The sequence below is a fragment of the Watersipora subatra genome, chromosome 3, assembly GCF_963576615.1.
Source record: "Watersipora subatra chromosome 3, tzWatSuba1.1, whole genome shotgun sequence".
NCBI classification, from domain to species: domain Eukaryota; kingdom Metazoa; phylum Bryozoa; class Gymnolaemata; order Cheilostomatida; family Watersiporidae; genus Watersipora; species Watersipora subatra.
This window is the reverse complement of record NC_088710.1, coordinates 68271522-68293516: the sequence shown is the minus strand read 5'-3', so window position 1 is coordinate 68293516 and position 21995 is coordinate 68271522. Positions and strand designations below refer to the sequence as shown.

The window sequence follows — 21995 nt, the reverse complement described above, 5'->3', positions numbered from 1 at the left end:
GAATGACTGAAATGTCAGTATCTTGGAGATTAAACTGATTGGTAAAGATAAGGCTTGCAGTGTTGCATACGCTCACAACCTGTGATTAGTTGGAGAAAACCATACGTTCTTGCTAAAAGATTAGCACCATAAAAACCAATTTTAACCTATTGTATGCTAGCGAGTAGTAGCTAGTAGTAGTATTTGTATGCTAGCTAGTAGTAGTATTTGTATGCTAGCGAGAGTAACAGACGAATGCCCAACATGTTTTGAGTGACTGATGATTAATAAAGACTGCAGGTATCTTCCTTCAAATCTGTAGTCCTTCAAATCGTCTATGCGTAGGTAATCCTATTATTGTGCACATGCCAGGTGGAGCTAGTCTGAGAAGGGTAGACAAAGACATCGATCTTATCTTTTGGCACACTTTCATTGACCTTTACCTCTGACCCTGGCTCGTCTGTGTTGGTGGTTAAATAGTAGGTGTAAGATTCCAGGTTCCAGTGTTTGACCTGTCACATATCAAAACCATTTGTTAGCCTCAGAATTCACCTATAGAACCTGGTGGCCAGTAAGAGCACAGACTACTGATGCAAATACACATTTTCTTATAGCTTGTCACTCACCTTAGACATATTTTGTTCTATGATGTCTCGCCATGTCTCCTTCCCTTTCACAGATACTTCAATCTGGTCTATCATTGTTAGCCCATTGACTAGCGTTAGTGTACCCTTTGGCTCTACGCTTGAGGCTAAGAATTTAAACAACCAATCAGCAGGCAGACATGATACAGAAACAAACAAAAGTTAAAAATTAATTGTCCCACAGCTGACATTGGTCATACACAGGGTTGTATGCTTACACCATCAAACATGTCATAACATGACAAATAAGCCAATAGAAATATCATACTTACATGAAAAGGAGTCCTTGAAGATCTGGAGACTTGAAGAGAGTTCCAACTTTTCAGGCATTGTAGCAGACTAAAAATCGATCATCAAATTTAATAACAAGCCCATAGCGATCGAATAAACTTGAAACTAAAAAAACTAAAAGGTTCGCAGTGCTTGTTAATGACTTATTGGGATAAGGTAGCCTAATGCTTATATCAGGGGCGCTTTATCACGTTAAGCATTTTAGGGGAACTGTGTTACTTGAAATTCACACAACACCGACTGGAATATGTTATCATGTGTAGCCAATGCTTGCTATCAACAGAAGTGAACTAAGGACTCAGAGTTGCAAATATACACCGTGTTTTTAATAACTTGTACATGTGCTTCAGTTGTCAGCCACTACCCATCCACACGGGTTCATCTGACTGGCATGCATTTGCAATAGCTAGCAACAGTTGCTATATGAGAGAAAGGTGAGAGTCCTGAATTGGTTATTATAAACCAGAAATGCTTGACAAAAATAGGGGAGCTTATGATGATTTTAGATCTCTCCACCTTGTTAAGTCATCAAATTCATCAAAGGAAAAGTTGGTCTGTGCCACTGTTTTACATTCCCAACTGCTAGTTAGAGTTCTGTTTTATAAACCAAGCTCAAGCTTGTAACAAAATATTAAGGAGACATGATATACAAGTACAAATAAGCTTACAATCGTTTGAAGCTTATTTGTCGGCCCTTCCAAGTACCTTGAAACAGATTATGAATCATATTGAATTCGAGGCGGATGCAAACCGTGTGGATATAATGAAAAACGCTCATAGAATTTTGCTCTGAAAAAGCTATGCTAAAATAGTGGTTGAAATTGTTACAACATATACAACTTTAGACTTTTTGTACAATTTGTTGGTAAAACAGTAAATTTTATATTCCGATTTGTGTCACAATTTGCTATCCACGATCGATGGTGCTGCAGCTTGTAGTTGTCTTAAGGCTAATCCAAAGTGCAACACGAGGTGGCTATGCTCTCACCCAGGCTACATCTAGTAAATATCTTTTCCTCCTAGTCAGATGACAGTGGACACATGTTATGCACAAAGTTTCAATATTTCCAAAGCTCCTTAAATAATTGAAGCAGTAAAAATGTACAAACAGCTTTTGCAATGCCAACAAGCTTGATTCTCAACATTTTATAAGGCACATATTTGTTGTTACATCTAAATCATTCAAGATTTGTCTCTTCTAAGACTACACCTCACCGTAACATTGTACTCGGTATCCAGCTGAATGTGGCCCATCCTATTGCTTTGGACTTCTCCCATATTGCTCCCAAAATCTCTTGATTGATCTCCATTCCAATGAGAACTAGATGATGCCCCCAACCATTGCTGAGACCACACACTACAAACGGTTGTAATAGCAGCAAATACAACATATGCACGATATTGTGTATTAACAGTGACCGATACAAGCTATCCTACTGAATTAATTAAATGTTGACTTGCAACAAAATTCACATTACAGTTATTTGATATCAAAAGATTCACCATGTCTTACTCTGCTGTGTTGTAGGTGTTGTAGGTGCAAAATATGTGGCAATGTGATTACAAGCTCTTAAAAGCTCAAAAACGAAAAGCCGCCGTAGATTGGAATCAGTTGATTTCTCTGATGTTTTCATTACATTTGGTTATTGTTTTGTCACGCAATGTTCTCACGCGAATTTAAAGGCCAATAAAAGGCTCAATATAAAACTTCTCGTAGCACTAAATTATGACAAGCACTTCAGGTTTTACCGAAGACCCTGCATCAAATATAGATGCTCGCTACTTTACAATTTTGTTTTGGCTTGGTCTAATCGGCAAGTCGTAATCTGATCATGTGACCCAATACTTCGAAAATAATTTTTGCACAGGTGACCAACAGGCTCATCATGATTATCAGACAATGATATGTACTCCTTCGAGCTAAGGTTACAAAATTAAATGAAATTTTACAGTAAGTTGTAAGATATCAGTGCTAAAAGTGACAGCATTACAATGACGATAAAACAGACGCGTAAGAACAATAGACATGGTTTTATTGAATGCGTGAAATATATTTGTGAAAATATTTCGACGAATGAGGTTGCATGAAAGTGTAAACAGAAACCATCTTGTACAACTACGTCCCATTTGAGCCGTTTTGGAAAGAGAATCCAAACTACGGCGGTCTTGTGTGGCTGCGATTAACTGTTCGTTTTTTAGCTTTTAAGAGCTTGTAATCACATTCCCACATATTTTGTACCTATCACACAACAGAATAAGACATGGTGAATATTTTGATACCAAATAACTGTAATGTGAATTTTGTTGCAAGTCAACCTTTAAGTGATTTCAAAACAGCTCAAATGCTATGGTGATCTTAGTCAACCAATATCTTATTATTAGCCTACGGACCAAACAGTTCCAACTCCCTAATTAATGACCCATTTCCATGAGAAAAACTAAAGACCATCTGGTATCAAACTGTTGGCTGCATCAAATTGCTATATTTGAGCAAGTTGTGTTGTGTTGTAAATCTTGAACTTGCTGAAGATCCGCGTTCATTTCATTACAAATATTCTGATTGGATAGCATAGCAGAAAAATTTGAACGTAAAATTGAATGATTAATTAAAGGAATCATTAACAAAGCTGCTAGGCTGAGAATCGCAATGTACTTGAGTAGGCAAATGAAGGTCCACTTCGGATCTAACAGGTCATTGGTTTTTCAAAATCATCAGAATGTGATGATTCTACTGGAATGGGCAATTATTTACAGGTAATACGATGCCCGGCTCTTTGAAGCACCGACAGTAACAAGTTAAAAAAATTACGCTGTTATGTAAAACACTGCTCAAACAATGATGTAGTGTTCAACATACTTGGATACATCTCCCAAATTAGACAGAGACGGGTCCGAGGGAGCCAAAGAGGGCCCTTCAGAAAATTGCATCTGAGTAGAACCTGTCTGGTAGCCTGAAGTACCTGACATCATAACAACATGTTTCATCACCAGTGTGTACATTGTATGTTAATTGAAAAATGTAAGAAAAATCGTAATGAACTAATCAACTTTTAATAATCAACGCTGCCATACTTGGATTCAGGTCAAAGATATCTTTTTCTCCAACAAGCTCGTCATCAATAGGTACCGCACTTAAAATGATAGCTGGACTTGTCTCTTGCTTGCGGAGTGTATCCCTCTTACTCTGTAGGCCTTCAATGAGATGTAAGTGAAAGATTATAACAAAGCTCAAGCCTGTTTCGCATTGCCGCGGATTGATAAAATTATATTTTATATAAAATTACTCCATTAGCTGTATCATCCCATCGTACTGTTTTTACATCATTGTACTCACATACCTTCCAGAAAATACGATCAGCTCCAGAATTTTCAATTTGCATGATAGCTTTGAAAGTAATCGTGTAACAATTACCCAATAACCTTTATGTGAAAAATGAAGCAAACCGCTCTGACGAGATTGAACAAAAAGGTTGTGGCGCTGGCACTACAACTTAACTGATCTAGTGACTAAGAACTGTATTTTTTGACGAACTTTCAAATATCCCAATTGTATTGTTACCCATGTATGTGATTTTAAAATGTTGTCGGCTAGCCTGTAAAACCTGGTTAATTATGGATACCTTGTGAACCCTTCCAACGTGTATCAACCTGGTCCGGCAGGATAAAAAGTTTTAGGAAAACAAACGTTTCCTTTTGTTTCGTGTATCATTTACATCAATGTTCACATAGATGAATCAGCGTTAAACACCAAGAACAGCCTAATAATAGCTTGACAAAGAGCAATAGTTACTTTTAATTACATTGTAGAGCTAACCACTCAACGGCAAAGTTATACCGAATTTCCTGCAATGTTTAGTGTATTGACAGCATTTCAATATAACAAATATTGAAATGCTGATAGCTTATATAGCTTAGTATATTTTACTTTATCCATATATGGATAAAGTAAAATATACTTTATCCATATATGGATAAAGTATATTTTAGTTTACGATTGCCTACACCTGACATGTTTAATAAACTAAAATACCAATAGTTGTTTGTAATAACAGTTATCTAGTGAACATTGTGACACGTTTATAATTTTTATGAAATTTTTTTAACATGGAACGCGGTTCTAAGTGGAACTGATGATCATTTAATGAAACCGCACTTGTTGGGTGTTTGATTCATCTCTAATCGATATTCATCATTATAATGGATATTCATCCAATTTCCATTATTCACAAAACATTCTGAATTAGTGATCGACACGTGTTTTTAACAAATTCTGCCTGATTACCGACAAGTAGACATGCAGCTATAAGTAACCGAACTTATTTGTTGGCCTATGAGCTAGCTCATTTTGCTTCAAGCTGATAAACAGGCTTACTGTATTTTACTTAGAAGCATAAGAGTCTATGTAGCCCTACCAAAAACTCTTTTTTGTATCGTCTTCGTGGGATGCTGAGTCTGGATTCAATGCTTTTGTGCAAGGCTAGACTTTCAATGCTACACCATATCTCAGCGTAGAGCGCAGAACCAACAAAAACTGTTATAGCAGATTTAAAATTCATGTTTTAAACAGCTTTCGGCATGCTTCAAAGACCACTTACTTGGCATCAAGAGCACATACGTAGTTCACTTGATGGAGATGGAGATGTATTGCTTCTACCCCAAGAACTTCTTCTCCCCAGACAACTCGGTGAAGCGGATCTTCTTGGAAGAACGAGTGGGGTGACTGCAGGCATTTCTCTTCTTTCTAGAATGTTCTTCTACAACCAAAGTAAGTTATGGTATGTTAAACTATTGATTACTAGTTGTAATATTACGCCTACTAAAATTAAATAGTATATGGTAACTGAATGCTGCATTATTACAATTTCATGAAAGCGGTGGAGCAGATAGCTCAATCTGAAATGGGGCACAAATGCCTCATTCTAGAATATTCTTTTACCACTCTAACTAGCTCGTCCTCTTAACATACTCCTAGTACTTTTCCTACTACCGCGTCTAGTATCTCCTCTAGCACCTTCCCTAAGGCTACTTCTAGTATTAGTTTTACCATCTCTCCTAGCATTTCTTCGAATACCTTCTCTAGCATTTCTTGTAGCAAGACCTTTAACACCACTTTTAACACCTCTTCTAATACCCTTTTAATACTCTTTTAACACTACTCCTAGCATCTCCCCACCCTTAACACCTACACTAGCTCTTCCCTTCCCTTAGCACAACCTCTAACACTCTCTTCTAATACCGTGGAGCACTTCATCCCCTTGTAACAACAATTCATCAAGCATAACTGTCGATCAAATATTGTAGACATTTTCAGACAACTCCGGTGAGAATTTGAGGAGTTACCTGTGAAAGGTGCAATGAGTCATCCTCACTCAGGTTCACAACATCTTTTTCCTCAACTATGCTCTCCATGAGAGGTCGCTTTATGCTGTACTGCCTCTTCGCTGTAGACGTACCCCCACTAGCGGAAGGACTGCCAGCAGTTCGTGTACTACCAAAGGCACAAGGAGGCACAACGTCAAATTCCTAAAAAGGCACAGAAAAGCATGACTGAATCTAATTAGTGGTTTGCCGTAAAAAACAGCCAATCGCAAAAGCTAAGGAAGAGGCATACCTGATCGGTGAGGGTGGCACAGATCATGTTGAGATATTCTGCTGCTTGTTCCTTGTTTTCCATCCCATCGAGCAGATCATCGACGGAGACATAAAATTCAGACTCATCGGTATCGAGTTCCATTTCTTCATCTTCTTCAGTTGCAACAGGGAAATGGCTACGAAAAATTGGGTCATTGTAGTCGTCTACAACATAAAGTGTGCACATCATTTGACCTTGCCTAACAGCTTGTACAACGATCACAAGAGCTACTTTAAAAGAACACAGTTGCTAGTTACAGTAAAACAAGGCTGTCTTCCGCACACAATTTTGCAAACTTTTTTACGCTGTTACTTTTTGTCTATATTTGGCATACAGTAAGATGTTTTCAGCCCAGAATTGCTCTCAAAAAGCTAAGAAAGGTTTTAGAACTATGTGGTCACTTGGAAAGCACCCTTCACCTTGAGGACAATACAGTGAATTGCCGCTATGAAGTGGAGAAACTATAACAGTTTTACGGTTATGACACATAATAAGTTCTTCTGCGGATAACATCTGATCTTGAAACTAATACAAAGCTCTTAGTGGCTATTCAAAAAATTGCATGATAATCCTTTCACGAGTAATATCTTTCAATCGTTTCAACCTCAAAAAAGGTGTTTGGAAGAAGCTTTATCAAAGGCATATAGCTGCTAGCTTGCGATGAGCGGTAAGAGAAGGCAATAACTGTTTATTTATAATTACGGTTGCAATTTAAAATAAATATTGACGTAAAACTGCTATTCAAATTTGATGCATTTCTTTGTCCCATTCCATGTAATTATAAAACTTCATTCTAGCTTTCTGTATCTTGTTTTACTAAAATGGTGCATTACATGAGTAGCCAAAGCTGGCACTATTTGGGAACACTTGATTTGCCTCAAGTTACCAAGTTTAGGACCGGTTCCCATTGGCTCCTATTCATGTGTGAAAGATGTATGATATAGACAGAATTGATAGACCAAGCCGAGCATTACCATCTGTATCACATGTCTTTCATTTGTGTTCGGCGACTAATATAAACTAGAGTTCAATGTAGCTGCTGAAGATTCTCTCCCATAATAATACATGTGAATCTCAGTGTTTGTTTTTTGGCCTTTTTGTCATTTTGTTAAACCCTGTGTCCAGTTATGCAATAAAAATCTAGCATTGGAAGATCTGCATGGCACTGGATTTGATCGCGAGACTTCCAGATTTAGAGGCAGCGAAATTAACCATTAAGCTACACGGAATACAATGGATTCATTGAACAAATAGTCATTACATTGGTTAAGTTACAGGCCACTGTTACTGTTACAGGCCATTGTTTACTGTTACACGGAACAATTGTTAAGTTGGCCCAAAACGTGAGTATTATTTTAGTAATGATTTTAATGAAGTTCTAGCTTTGCAATTACTCAAATTCATTAGGTAATTCTATTACTCATGCAACGCCGAGCATTTGGCTAGCATATATATAGATCTGTGCTTGTCTGTCATTTGAGGGTCTAGTTATAGCGATTAAAACTTAGAAAAAAAAATCTGCTTCGTACTGGAATTGAACTAGAAATCACCAGTTCTGCAGACAGGCGAGCTAACTACCGCACTACATTGTCCTTGCTATACTATGGAATAATTGCGCACACAATTATGCAGTGTTTGCAACAATGCTATCGGTTACTACTAGCATGCTTGAACATCATGATTGCGTGAAAGATCATGACGCGTAACGATTATAAGCCCGGCTATAAGCACAGGCTGGCTTCAGACTGACAGGCACGTCTCTTATTATAGTAAAGATTTTGACTAGCTTAAGTTACTAGCCTAAGTTATTAGCTCAAGTTACTCAAATTCATTGGGTAAAGAAACTTGGTCAATGACAACTACATTACCTGCCAATCTTTATAAGCTGTTTTAAATCTTGAACGAATGTGTAGCATAAGTCAAAAATGTTTTTCAACAATCTGTTTTAGTCACACCTTGAGCTTTCAAATATTTTAATTATGCATTGGCCAGACACACACCCAGAAATGAACAAACACCTTCATTTAAAAGTTAGAAATCTTAAATGTTGTATGTTAAATAAAAATGAATTTTCTGTGCAAAAACTTTTTTATTACCCTGCCATGCCTGGTATTCAGCTAGCTACTATATATATATACTAGTTGAGTACCAGGCATTGTACGGGTAATAAATAAGTTTTTGCACAGAAAATTCATTTTATATATAAATATATTATATACATATGTATACAGTATAAATATATTATATACATATTTATATACTGATTCTGTGGCTCTTGTATGAAATTATATTTAGACATATTTGCTCGATGTGAACTTAAGCATGGTTAGCACAAGGCAACTCATATGTACAATTTTGGCACCTATGAAGGAAAGGTGACTTTCGCACAAAAGGAAACGAACAGCAGACTATGATCACATGTATCAACAAGTTACATGTGCAATTTGGCTTCTAATCAACATAATTTACTGTAAAGCATTCAAATGATCACATGCTTCTGTAGCTTAACCAGCATCAAAGCAAGCAATTGTCTGCTCATTTTGCTACACTTGTGTCAGCTGCAATATTTTGTACAAGGAAAGACATTTTTTAAATTTCTATGGCCCAACACTAAACTGCAATTTGACAAATGCATAGAAAGAAGGCTCACTCCTTGATGAAATAGGTTTGTGCAAAACACACTTACGCCTATCAAAGATTATTTGAAAGCATTCATCTTCCAGGAGGTCAGCAGCTGCCGGTCTCTCCGAAGCATCCACTGTCCAGGCCTTCCTGATCAACGTGTCAACAATAGTTAGCAAGTTCTCTGATATATCCTGGATGGGTGGAGACTCATGCCCGATCTATGCAATAAAAAACTGGTCATGTAATGCATTGAGTATGAAAATGAAAAGATTGATTAGATTTGAACCTCATCTCAATTATTCTGATCCTGTTGGGTACAAAATGTCTAAATAATATGGACCTGAAAATGACTGGCATAGTAAGTGATCCATATCTAACTGCACAACCATTTGACTTACACAATTGAGCTACAGTGTCGCCTTATATCACCTTACTAATATAACCTGGTCATGCGCAGAAGTCAACATTTAAAAGAAGTAAAGTGCTTGAAGAAGACGTATAAACAAAACATAGTCAAAGAACGAACAGTAATCCTCCCTATTACACATGTTATGTTCCAGACCCTCCGACGAAATGGGAGTTTTCACGAAATAAAAACTACGGTAGATTTTTTTCATGTACGAGACATATTTTTAACACTACAGACCACTTGAACCGTTTTCTGAACTTGGACAATTACTATAAATTTAACTACCAGTACATTGTCTATGTACATGTGTCATACTCAAGTACATAGACAAATGGAGATCATATACACAATCCTAAAATCCGTAAGAGCTTAACAAGAACTGAATGGCGAAGTATGACTGTGGTCAGAATCAAAAAGACAAGGTCGATGATAAATATTCTTGAGCCAATCACAATATCTCAACTGTTTACTTAAAATCGCACAATGCATCATTGGTAATAAAAACGAATTGAAAATAGGATGAATGAATTGAAAAATGTTGAATTTTAACTTAATTATGATGTGAATTAATCATTATACGCAAAACTTATGTCTTTCCACCCAAAAGGCTGCTCATCTACTGAAACAGCTAATTATGATAAAAACATCACACGCCTACCGTGTAATGTAGCCACTTGGTTTCCTCAAACCTTCTTTTCCATGGAGGGTCCCCGGATAGCATGTGTACCAAAGTACAGATTGCTGCCCAGAGGTCTGCAGGAAAACCATGGCCTTCACTCCGCGCTTTTTCCGGACTCCAGTGATGCTGACCTAGAAACGGAAAGAGAGAAGGGCATTGTCTAATTAGTCACCGTGATCCTTAGCGGTGGTGAAATTGACTATAGCGCCCAATTCATGCTTATAACTGACTAAGTAACCACCTTTAGAAAACAAAGCATATTTTAATGTATTTCAAATGAGTAAATGCGAGACACGCAGGTATAACAGGTAAACCAGACATCAGGCTAGAGATGCTCACCTCCAACGGGATTCATGTTAGGGGGACACTGGCCCTTGCGAGACAATCCAAAGTCGCCAAGTCCTAGTTGGTATGAGTCTGGCTTGAGAAAGATGTTGTCAGCTAAAAGTAAAATGAAAACAGAGCCAGGTAAAATAAGTAAGCTTTCAGAGGTTTCAAGCTGTTATAGATCTATGTAGCCATAGAGTTAAAACTTCACCAACCTTTTATATCATCATGTAAGATGTTTTTCTTGGTCAAGTATATGAGGGAGTCCAAAAGCTGTGACAGAAACCAGAGACTGAGCCACTGGTTCAGCATTTTCTGGCTCTCAATAAACTCAGCCAGCGTGCCTGGAAGGAAACACACAGATCATAGTAGCATAATTGTAGTAGATTATACCACGTGTGGGACCGCATCCAAAAACACAAACTGGCTAGCACTAAAATAGCCTGCCAGGGTTCACCAGCTCTGTGAGATGAGCGGTACAACCCGAGTCTTTTAAATCAGCACTGCTTCTAGTCAGTACGTAGTCATTTCACAAAACAATATAGCCTTTCACCTAGACCGGTCACAACAGGAAAACTATTTGCTGAAAACAGCGTAGAAGTAAAATGGGAGTTGTGCTTCCTATTGTCCTAAACTAACCGGCCTAAACTATTGTTCTAACTGGGCAACCTGACGAACTGTACTGAACAAGAGAGCTTGAAATATTGTACATTTACATTGACAGACTCAACCAGTAAATAATACATACTGCCTCTAGTCTGTGACTATCCATGCAAGTACTAGCAGACTAGTGAGCAGGCAATATACTGCATCTAGTCTGTGACTATCCATGCAGGTACTAGCAGACTAGTGAGCAGGCAATATACTGCCTCTAGTCTGTGACTATCCATGCAGGTACTAGCAGACTAGTGAGCAGGCAATAAGCTACGCATCCAAAATGTGACATTCTTAAGAGTAACCATGTTTGCAATGTTTGAGAGCTTGTCTGAATGAATTTCAGAGCAGTTTGAAACAATTCTTGGTAAAAGCAGACAGTGTGATTATAGAACTTGTCATAAATTTTTACTTCTATATACATTATATATAAACCTCAAAGTTTGTCTGTCATCGTCTGTCTGTCTGTCATTCGTCTGACCAGCTACAGCTGGTAAAGTTTTAGCAACAGAAAACCACCTTTGAATAATCACCATCATCCTGGATTAGAACTCACAACAACCAAATCTATAACTTAACTATAATCTATAAATTCTATAACCGTAACCATAAGCGTGTGTAACCATAAGGCTAAGCTGTTGTTATTACATCCATCGCTCTTACCATATACGGTACTGTGTATCCTTTTCATGATTGCACACCCTAAATGTCCTTTTTATATTATTAATTGATACAATGTGCCCTCGGGGTCACGATGCCCCTTTTATAAGATTTTTTCGTTCTATTATATGGAATACGATGCTTTTTTTGACAAATTTTTTTTCTGATGAGGCTACGACGAAGACGATTTTATTAATTTGTTCCGCCATACGATATCAACAAAACTTTCTCTCAAAATTAAAATTTGGCAGTTGGTGTACTGATTGCGACGAAATAAAAAAATACTGATTTGCCATTCGCCGAAATCTTTCTCGCAATGCCTGAAAAAGATAAACGATGCTTGTTACCTCAGTTTAGCGTCATTCGTTATAAGTTATAGTAAAAACGAATTCTAAAACAGATAAGTTATAAAACTCTACCCTATGACAAAGTTGAAGTTTAGTCTTGTAAAATATATACTAAAACTTAGCATCAAGTATGTGCTTAGTAAGCTAAATTCATTTCGGTTAAATTCAACATTTATACTATACATCTGTATCGAAGGTACTTTTGATAGTACTGTAAGTACTGGTAACTATAGTTACTAAGGTTAACATATTATTTTGTTACTAATTTTTAAGATGTACAGTACAAAAAATATAAAATTTTGATGATTTTTACCAGGGGGTGTTTGCATTAGATAATTACTATGAGTTTCTATACCAATCTATTCGATATTTTCGCCTTATGACGCCAACACTGAAACAAATATCAAATAATTTTTTGTTGTAATCGTAGCAGAACAGACTATATTTAGCCAATACTTGCTAAGTATTTCACATTTACATTTAAACACCTTTACAGTTGTTTTATTTTCTCTCTTAATTTATGTCAACAAAATACTTTTTTCCTGATATGAAAGTTAAAAGTTAGTTGTTTGAAAAAGTTTGAAAACCTTTACAGTTGTTTTATTTTTTTTCATGATTTATTTAAACTGCACAAAACACTTTTATCATTATATCAAGTTTGAAAGTGAAAATGGTAACTGTTGTTATATGTTAAACAAAAATAAATTTTCTGTGCAGACTTTTTTTACTACCCAGGCAACGCAGGGCATTCACCTAGTTATTCAATATTGCTGAAGTAATGTTTAAACTGTCTGGAACTGTTATAAGAGGATTAACAGTTTTTGTATAGCTAAACATGGTCTGCAATAAACTGGATACAGGCAAGCCTCAAATTCCAATAACCTCAACATACGAATTTTCCAACATATGGTATAAAATGTGAGCAAATATTCGATTTTAAAAAAATTTGTCATCATATGTCGTTCAGAGCTTCTCGAAACATCGAAGTTTTGTTAGCAAAAGTTAAGAAGCTGGTAAAAATAAAAAAATTGTTGAAATAATAAAAAATATAGGTAAGAATTAGTTTAAACTTCACCTATGTTAATGTAAGTTGTACTGTGTATCTCTGTCACTAACTCTACCTCTGAGACTACGCATTGCCAAGCTTGTCCTTCCACTAGTGTGCATGTTAAGGTAGAGTAACAATACCTCTTTTGATGAATTAGTACTTTATGACTTGGGTTTTTATAAATAATTAAATTTTTTTTTATTAGTTTTTTTTCATACTATTTTATGAAGACATTTTCTGCAAAAGCACACTAAGGACTCGAAGGTTTTTGGACAGTGAAACAGCGTTAAACCAAGTGCAGTATATTCTTATACGAAGATTTGCTACAGTATAGGCCTACATCAGTTTAAGCATACAAAGCATGCCCCAGCACGAACTAACGTTGTATGTAGAAGTTTGATTATACTTCCGACCAAACTAGTTAGGAATTTCAAGGGACTTAAAATAAACCATCAATCATTTACTAACACTCGGCTCAAACCGTATTGGCAATTCACATATCAGCCATACACAGGAACCAATCAGCAAAAAGTAGGAGAGCTGATCTTTGTTAGCAGGTGCTCTGCCAGTGTAAACAAGGAAGTACTTTATAAATAAGGGTAGAAAGTGCATAGGTGCTCCTTCATCCCATTACCACTGATTTGGCTGGGAAACAAATTGTGTTTAGTGTACGAAGGGAAAATCATTTGGTTTATTAAGCAGTGAAACAATAAATACTGTAGTGATACACTGTACATTATGTAACCAGCTGCATACCCTTATGTACAAATACCATACAGGCCTCATACACACCCCATACCCTTATGTACAAATACCATACAGGCCTCTTGCACACCCAATACCTCATGTACAAATACTATACAAGTCTCATATACACTCAGTACTAATCACAAAAGTCTTACAAAGCTAACTTACAAACTTACCAGCTGCATAAAATTCACTGAATATATAGATTTTGTTCTTAACTCTACAAGCACCAAATAGTTGGACAAGGTTTGGGTGCTCTAGCTCTGACCATAGCTCCAGTTCTTCACTCTGGTACTTCAACAACTCTATCTGTCCAAACAGGGTAAATACATCATAAGTGCAACATCGGTTTGTCATCTCAGCAAGGCAAAAGACCTAAATAATAACCTATTTGTCTGCCTACCTTTTTGACAGCAAACTGAGCCTCAGAGTTTACATCGACAGCGAGATAGCACTTGCCAGCTACTCCACCGCCTACATATGTTACTTTTCCCCACTGCTCATTCTTCTTATACTGGCCATGAACAGCCTGCATACTACTGCTCTGCATTAGAGAAGATAAAACTTATTCCATCAGTCTAAAGCATCATGGCACCCGAGATTAACCTCTGCTGACAGAAGACGCGACAAGATTCGCTATGGCAGTGGCTCAGCCAGAGGTATTTCCAAAGAAGAAGCAATAGCTAATCCATATTAATAGCAGCAATTCATCATAGTTTTACTAAAATAGGAACCAATCAGTGATGCTCAGTAGGGATAAGCCACAGTATCTATCATATCCTTACATCAAAGAAGATTTGTTAAGTCCTGTTAAGACCTGCTCGCATTACCAAGTTGTTCTCCAACATGACACCTGATCGAATGCGATCTTGCAAAGAAAGACATGGCAAACTGTAGAGACAGAAATGGCAACTCCAAAACTCAGCTGAATGCATCAATACCAAAACTTATCACTCACCACTCCCTTCAACAGAATTCCATCCACTTCTGTTCTGAATGACCGGCTGCGCTGACTCATATTGGCTTCCGCTAAACGCTTTTTCAGTGTAATCCAATAGTCTGCCAACTGTCGTAGTTGCCTTGGCTCCCCCATTATCACACCGCATTCATCTTCAGTCTGCTCATATGACCAGATCACAGATAGTGAGTGTCACAAACAAGTAGTCTAATAGTTTTAGATGCAGCAGATGTGGGCCACAGAGAACTGTAACTGACTGTCTCAGACCTACTAAACTCCATGTTTGGTGCGCTTACCCATAATTTGTATTTATCTCTGAAATACACAAACATGAAATCTCCATTACAAAAAACTGCTTTGGAATAACTCATTGCTAAATTTTTTTATATAGCAGAGAATATAGCATGTGATAAGCATGTGATAGGTAGTTATTATATCTCTATTGCTCGAGCTTTAGCTTATGATTCTATGATTTATTGGTTTCAACTTTATTGGTCAGAAACTTTATTGGTCAGAAACTAGTTGGCCAAAAAATGATGTAAAAATGGCTTTGAAAGCACAGCTCGAAGAGATATGCACAACATCTCATAATTTTGGTGATTATTGCCACTATTAAGATTTTACCAGTATTTGACCCCCATTTGACCCATACCTAGGTCACGGTTGTAGTGTATCGCTTGTTCGAGACAAGCATTGCAAACAAATTTAGAAGTTGTCAGCTTTCTGACAACTTGCCGTCTGCTCATATCAATAGGCCACGCCTTCTTGACAAGGCCTGCCGCGCGATCAATAAGGACCAAACATTAACAGATCATTTTCACTGACATAGCTAGAGCAAGAGCACTCCATAAGGCTGTTGAGGTAACCCTTGAAGTACTTTTTAGTTATTAGAAAGAATGGTTGTTAATGCATACCTGCTTTTTATCTCTCTACCATTGTACCTTTATCAGGAAAAGGGTAGATGTAGAAAGATAGACTAGGCTTGTGATGCAATCACTTTTTAATTTACTCCTTAGAATTATACAAAGCAATGCAGGACCTATAACCGACTCAAACCCTCACAATGATGCAATTATTTGAAGTCAATCAACAATATGTATATGATTTTTATAGCCATTGTTTTCTCTCTTGCATTGCTCACGTGTCTTAACCTGCAGTCACTACCAAACTTACCAAAATAGACTTTATCATGACATAGTACACATTTATACAATTTATATGTATATTGTGTTATACTATAACCAATTATATATATAATTATATATATATATTATGACAAAAATTTCATGTTCTTTATCTTCTTGTTCCAGTTGAGAAGATGGCAGAAGCAGAGGCTGAACTGTCAGCAAAAGTTGAATGTGGATTTTGTTTCTGTGCTGAGGATGAGCTGACAAATCCCAAGTCGTTGCCTTGTTCCCATATTCACTGCTCACGATGCCTTCATATCTCACTGAGTCACAGCGGAGTTCTCCAGTGTCCACACCAGCACTGCAGGTAATATTTATAACAACAATATGCGGATGAACCACTCTTTCTGCAGATGAACTGCTCTGTAATAATTGTAGCCATCTCAACTAAACACACTGACATTGTAGTAAAAACACTATGTTACCCATTAGATGTACATGCATAAAGCGCAAGCTTGTCGACAAATTACCAGAACTTGCCAACCCCCTCCCTCCGTGTTTAGCGTAACACTTTTTTGTGGCCTGATCGTCTGCTGCAGATAATCTGTTCTTTGATCTAGATGATTAAGATTGTTATTACTATTATGAGCTAAAATGAACAGAATAGAATTAGTCGACCGGTATTTGAGGAGCTAATAGGTATGTTCATTATTGGTCTCTTTGTTTATCTTATATTACGTGAACATTGTTGTGATGTCTGTTACCGCAATAAGGTTTGCAGTTTCATTTTTGACGTTCATGGTTTATAGTTATTTAAGAAAAGAATACATCACGGAAACAATAATGATCTATGAAGATTAATGCTATCCCTTACGGTCCAGTTTGCTACAGACACAACAACACACTTTGTTGTAGAATTTTCACTGCGGAAATAAATTTTTTTACTTGGCATTAGTGAAAAGAATATTGCTATCATATATATTGTTGCCAATGTAGTGTACATACTGATTTTTTGGTATTTATTTTACTGAACGGAACTATTAAATCCGAATTTAAGAAAGGAATGTTTCAAGCGACATAGGCTAATATGCTAAGCGCTTAACAGTTTGGGCTGCTATTAGTTTCTTGTTCGTTATCACATATATTGGCAGCGGCTGTAGGTCAGCTCATCCGCATTGTATTGCAGAGAGGTCTTTGACATACCAATAGAGAAGCTGCCAGCCTATACGATAGGAGGTAACAACTCTGCCTGTGACATATGTGTGAAGAAAGGTAAAGGAAACCAGACGGCTGCCGTATATTGCATTTCCTGCTGTAAGAAATACTGCGCCAAGCATCAGAAGGTATGAAAGTTGGAGTGTATTCAATTGTAAATATTTGCCAGATGCTAACAGCTACTTGGCAACTTGGTAGATTCACCAATGGTGTGATGGTACTGCATATTAGGTGGCTCCAATTTTTTTCCTAACTAGTACATGCAGTACTTTCAAATAGACAAGGGGCTTCCCCTTCCAGCTTGATGTAATCAGTTAAACTTCCCCTGCCTTTTTATCAGCAAAGTTATATTATCATGCACTAGGTATGAACTGCCTGAAGTGCCCTACATGGGAGCAATTTGCTAGCTTGCTTTTAATGCATGTCACTCATGTAGCCTGCATCAGTGTGAGCATTTTACAATTTGCATATCATATGCAGCCAATGCCCATGTACAGAAGAAAAGGCAGCGCATGTCATTACTCTTAGGTTCAAAAGTGTGACAGGTGTAGTCTTTGTGTTTTGTGAACGTGGTCAATAGACATTATTACTTTAATCCAGAGTAATTTCCTTTGTTCAGAGTAACATTAGGGACTCAGGTCAATAACAAACACAAAGTTTAATGTTGGCCACTTTCTACTCGACTAGCCAAAAAATTTGATGCTTGGGCAACACATTATTATTGTGACTTTACTTGCTGACGGAATTGTTTAGAGTGCTTTGTATTAAATAGACTGATATTCATCATGAAAATGCCTTATCACTAATATAATTATGGGTGGGTTGACTTTCTGCCTAATCTTTTGCCTAGGTGTTGCTAAAGGCTAGTTCACTTTACATTGTCGGAGTTGTTCTCTCAGCGATTATTTGTCGACTATGTGCATCGTAAACCGAAGGCATCGCCGAGACAACGTGGATACGTCGTGAAAGATCGCAGTTGTCAAAATTTCACGGTAGTTCGCTGAGCATCTATGACAGCCTGTGCAATGTGCACCCCTTCGGCGGTGATGATTGGCTGTCAGGGTATTGCTCGATCTATATTCTGTTTTATGATAGCTGCTGCGGGACTAGTGTTTTATTGGTTCCGTGACTACACTGTTTAATGAGAATGCTATTCCGCTATTCGCTGATGTGAATGCGAATAGGTTTTTAATAATGTGAACATTGTTATTGCAGACGATCACCAAAGTATTGTGTGATTAACACCGACATACAACAGTATAGTGTGAACTAGCCTTTAACACAACTAAAGCTGAAGGTTGATTGAACTAAATTCAACAGAAAGATTGAAAGATTCAACTCAAAAGATATCATTGAAAGAGTTGCCCTTCCTTTTTATTTTTCATTTACACATTATTTTCATAAAAACATAACCTTTTTTAAGGTTTGATGACATGCATGACCTATTTTACAGATCCGTTGTCCTACTAACTGCTCTCTCTTTCTCTCTCTTTCTCTTTCTTTCTCTCTCTCTTTCTCTCTCTCTCTTTTTCTCTATCTTTCTCTCTCTCTCTTTCTCTCTCTCTTTCTCTCTCTCTTTCTCTCTCTCTTTCTCTCTCTCTTTTTCTCTCTTTCTCTCTCTCTCCCTCTGCCTCCCTCTCTCTCCCTCTCTCTTTCTGTTTACACTTTCATGCAACTTTATTCGTCGAAATATTTTCACAAATACACTTCACGCATTCAATAAAACCGTGTCTATTGTTCTTACGTGTCTATTTTATCGTCATTGTAATGCTGTCACTTTTAGCAGTGATATCTGTAGCGATTTAATGTTGCGGTTCGCTAATGACCGGAGCAAGTCGGATAGTAGAGGGTTGGATTGCACTGATGTGTTTGATGTAATAATATAGTATTTTGTTTGCAGTGCTAGTGATCTCTTTATTTTTACCAGTGTCCACGGATTACGTATAATAGTAGCAAGCAAAACACACCGTGAAATCTAAAAGAAATGATAATAATATTGAGATACTGAACTAGATATAATAATATTGGCTGAAACAATGCAATAGTACTAAAAAACAGATTAGATGAACACATGTAAACATGCACAAGGCACACATGTAAAATTATAGTAGACACAAAGAAAATTGCAATAGTTAATTATTTACCTTTTGACTCCATTATAACTTGCTCGTGGTTTGAAAAGTTGCCAAGCTGTAGTATATATAATATTGTATTGGTAGTTTATATAATTCACACTTCTAACTTGACCTGTAGCTAAAAGAGCTTTGACAGCAAATCTCAATTTATTACACATCTCCGTACACAAAAAAGGCAAAAAGCTAATGTATGGAATTCTCTCCAATTGGTTGCTAGGATGGCAGAACCAAAAAACTGGCCAACTAGAGCCCAGGTCAGCTGTGGTCAGCCAGCCCAGCAGGTGTCCACAAACAGGATGTCAGCAATGTAAAAGGTGGTATAAAGAGTGGATATGCTATGTTGATTTTCTGGTTGCTTTTTATGTGATATGCTGTTATTGCGGTTATTTTATGTGTGTCACTGCAGAATAATTGCATACCTTTGACAAGCCTTTGAGCTAGTTTAATATGGATTCTTTACAATATCTTATAACTTACCATAAAAATTCATTTAATTTTTTAACCTCACCTCGAAGGAGTACATATCATTGTTTGTTAATCATGACGAGCCTGTTGGTCACCTGTGATAATCGAAAAGTGCTGCAAAAATTATTTGCGAAGTATTGGGTCACATGATCAGATTACGACTTGACGATTAGATCAAGCCGAAACAAAACTGTAAAGTTACGAGCATCTTTATATTTGATACTGGGTCTTCGGTAAAACCTGAAGCGTTTGTCATAAACTTGTGATACAAGAAGTTTTATATTGAGTCTTTTATTGGCCTTTCAATTTACGTGAGAACATCACGTGACAAGACAATAACCAAACTGTAATGACTACGTCAGATAAATAAATAGATTCCAATCTATGGCGGCTTTCCGTTTTTGAGCTTTTAAGAGCTTGTTATCACATTTCCACATATTAAGAGTAAGACATGGTGAATCTTTTGATACCAAATAACTGTAATGTGAATTTTGTTGCAGGTCAACCTTTAACTATAACTTTAAAAGCCAAGGCTTGCATGAGTTCTTTTTTCGCATGGGGCAGGCTTACTTAGAATGGCATCAGCTAGATTGCTGGTGCACACTGAGACTATGCCACAAACTTTTTTCTCAAGCTATCCTAATCATGCTTCTCTGTCATCTATTCAACAACGATGGGGTCAAGCGTACAGCTTTTTAACCACCTATAACAACGCCCAGTTTTGAAGTTTGTTTCGCCAGGAAGTAGTCGATTTATAAAGTTGTTCTACATAAAATATTTGGAGATACATGTACACACTTTAAATCTGAAATTCACAGAAAAAGAAATTCAATTAGCAGATTTCTAACCTCATTTATTTTCATATTAGCAAATAAAGGCAATTAGTTAGTCAATTAGCTTAGATGACCTTCCATTACCTTCAAGTGTTTTGTGACTTTTAGATACCTTCAAACTATATGTTTGCTTTATGACTATCTAGGCAGGCTGTAGAGAGAACTCAATTACTATGTTTCCACGGCGCGCATGAAGCGCATCATGCAGGTTTAGAGTTGTGGCCAGTTGTGTTATCGTGCGAATTAAGTGTTTCTATGGACATTCACAAGATGCGAATTGACTCCGGCGCCTTGTTAAAAAAAGATAAGGAATTGTTCACTATAAATTAATAATTAGCGACGCAAACACATGAAACTCGATCGGAATAAAAACGATAGAAGTATCGCAAATGTTTAAAATTGAACAGCTGGAGCGGCATTTTAATGTGCATTATTCGCAAGTGATTTTTTCATTATCCCCAAGCATGATGGATTCGATAAAGTTTTGTGATTCGGAAAACTCGCTTCGCTTGCGGATTTATGCCATTTCCATGATGCGGTTAACTTGGGGATTGGCTCAAATTTGCAAATCATGTGTGTCATGGAAACATAGTAAATTGGGTAGCCTGTAATTACAGACCTACATCGATAATGAAGGTGCAACAGGTTCATAGTCTATTGAAACAATGATTGTTTAAACGCCTCATGTTGTGAGGCCATAATTATGTGTGTAAATGTTTATGTACTTTACAGTTTTGTAATGTCTTATTCCTAACTTACAGTCTCATGATGATGTACTTATTGAGCACCCAAAGATTCCTATAAGCGAGTATCTCGGCCAAGCAAACAAGCTGCAGGTTATCGACTGTGATGAGCACTCAGGCTTGTCATGTGCATTGGGATGCTCGGATTGCCTCAAAGTATTTTGTGTAGAGTGCGTTGCTAGCAAAGAGAGCTGCCAAAATGGTATGTCTTTACTTAAATCTATATATATATATATACAGTCAAACATGGATAACTCGAACTTCACGGGACCGAGCAAAAGTGTTCGAATTATCAGAGCGTTCAAGTTATCAGAGCACTGTCACAAGTCCATGTATTTACTTATTTATTAGTAGATACATGTACATATGCAAACTATAATATAAATCAAAAGCACAAATGGCTTGTTTCAAATTAAATGCTTCTAATGTAAAGTTTAAAACGTTTTTATCAAAAAGTATAGAGATTTTTCTATCACT

General features: G+C 37.0%; 2 protein-coding genes across 2 annotated transcripts in view; one reads left to right on the top strand and one right to left on the bottom strand.

The window, feature by feature from the left end:
- Positions 1-197: 197 nt before the first annotated feature.
- LOC137390927 (uncharacterized) lies at positions 198-16191 on the bottom strand. Its single transcript, XM_068077241.1, has 18 exons — positions 16174-16191; positions 15001-15159; positions 14446-14586; positions 14219-14351; positions 10802-10930; positions 10599-10700; positions 10239-10390; positions 9233-9389; positions 6526-6710; positions 6255-6437; positions 5539-5665; positions 5423-5445; positions 3987-4098; positions 3772-3874; positions 2130-2271; positions 896-962; positions 606-730; positions 198-491 (listed from the first exon to the last, which is right to left on the bottom strand). Exons 1-18 carry the CDS (start codon positions 16189-16191, stop codon positions 315-317), a joined length of 2235 nt encoding a protein of 744 aa, XP_067933342.1. The 3' UTR covers positions 198-314.
- A 214-nt stretch (positions 16192-16405) lies between these two features.
- LOC137390078 (uncharacterized) overlaps positions 16406-21995 on the top strand; it is a 28978-nt gene continuing 23388 nt past the window's right edge. Inside the window, exons 1-3 of the mRNA XM_068076325.1 lie at positions 16406-16494; positions 17314-17470; positions 21537-21720. The gene's annotated coding sequence lies outside the window, so the exon portion shown is untranslated. The remainder of the gene's footprint in view (positions 16495-17313; positions 17471-21536; positions 21721-21995) is intronic.

Bases quoted from the DNA above. Each gene is read 5' to 3' on its own strand.
- LOC137390927 (XM_068077241.1), bottom strand. The intron at 10,931-14,218 runs GTAAGTTTGTAA...GTTTCCTTCCAG, and splicing joins CAGTGAATTTTATGCAGCTG to GCACGCTGGCTGAGTTTATT. The intron at 10,701-10,801 runs GTTGGTGAAGTT...TTTTACTTTTAG, and splicing joins CTTACATGATGATATAAAAG to CTGACAACATCTTTCTCAAG.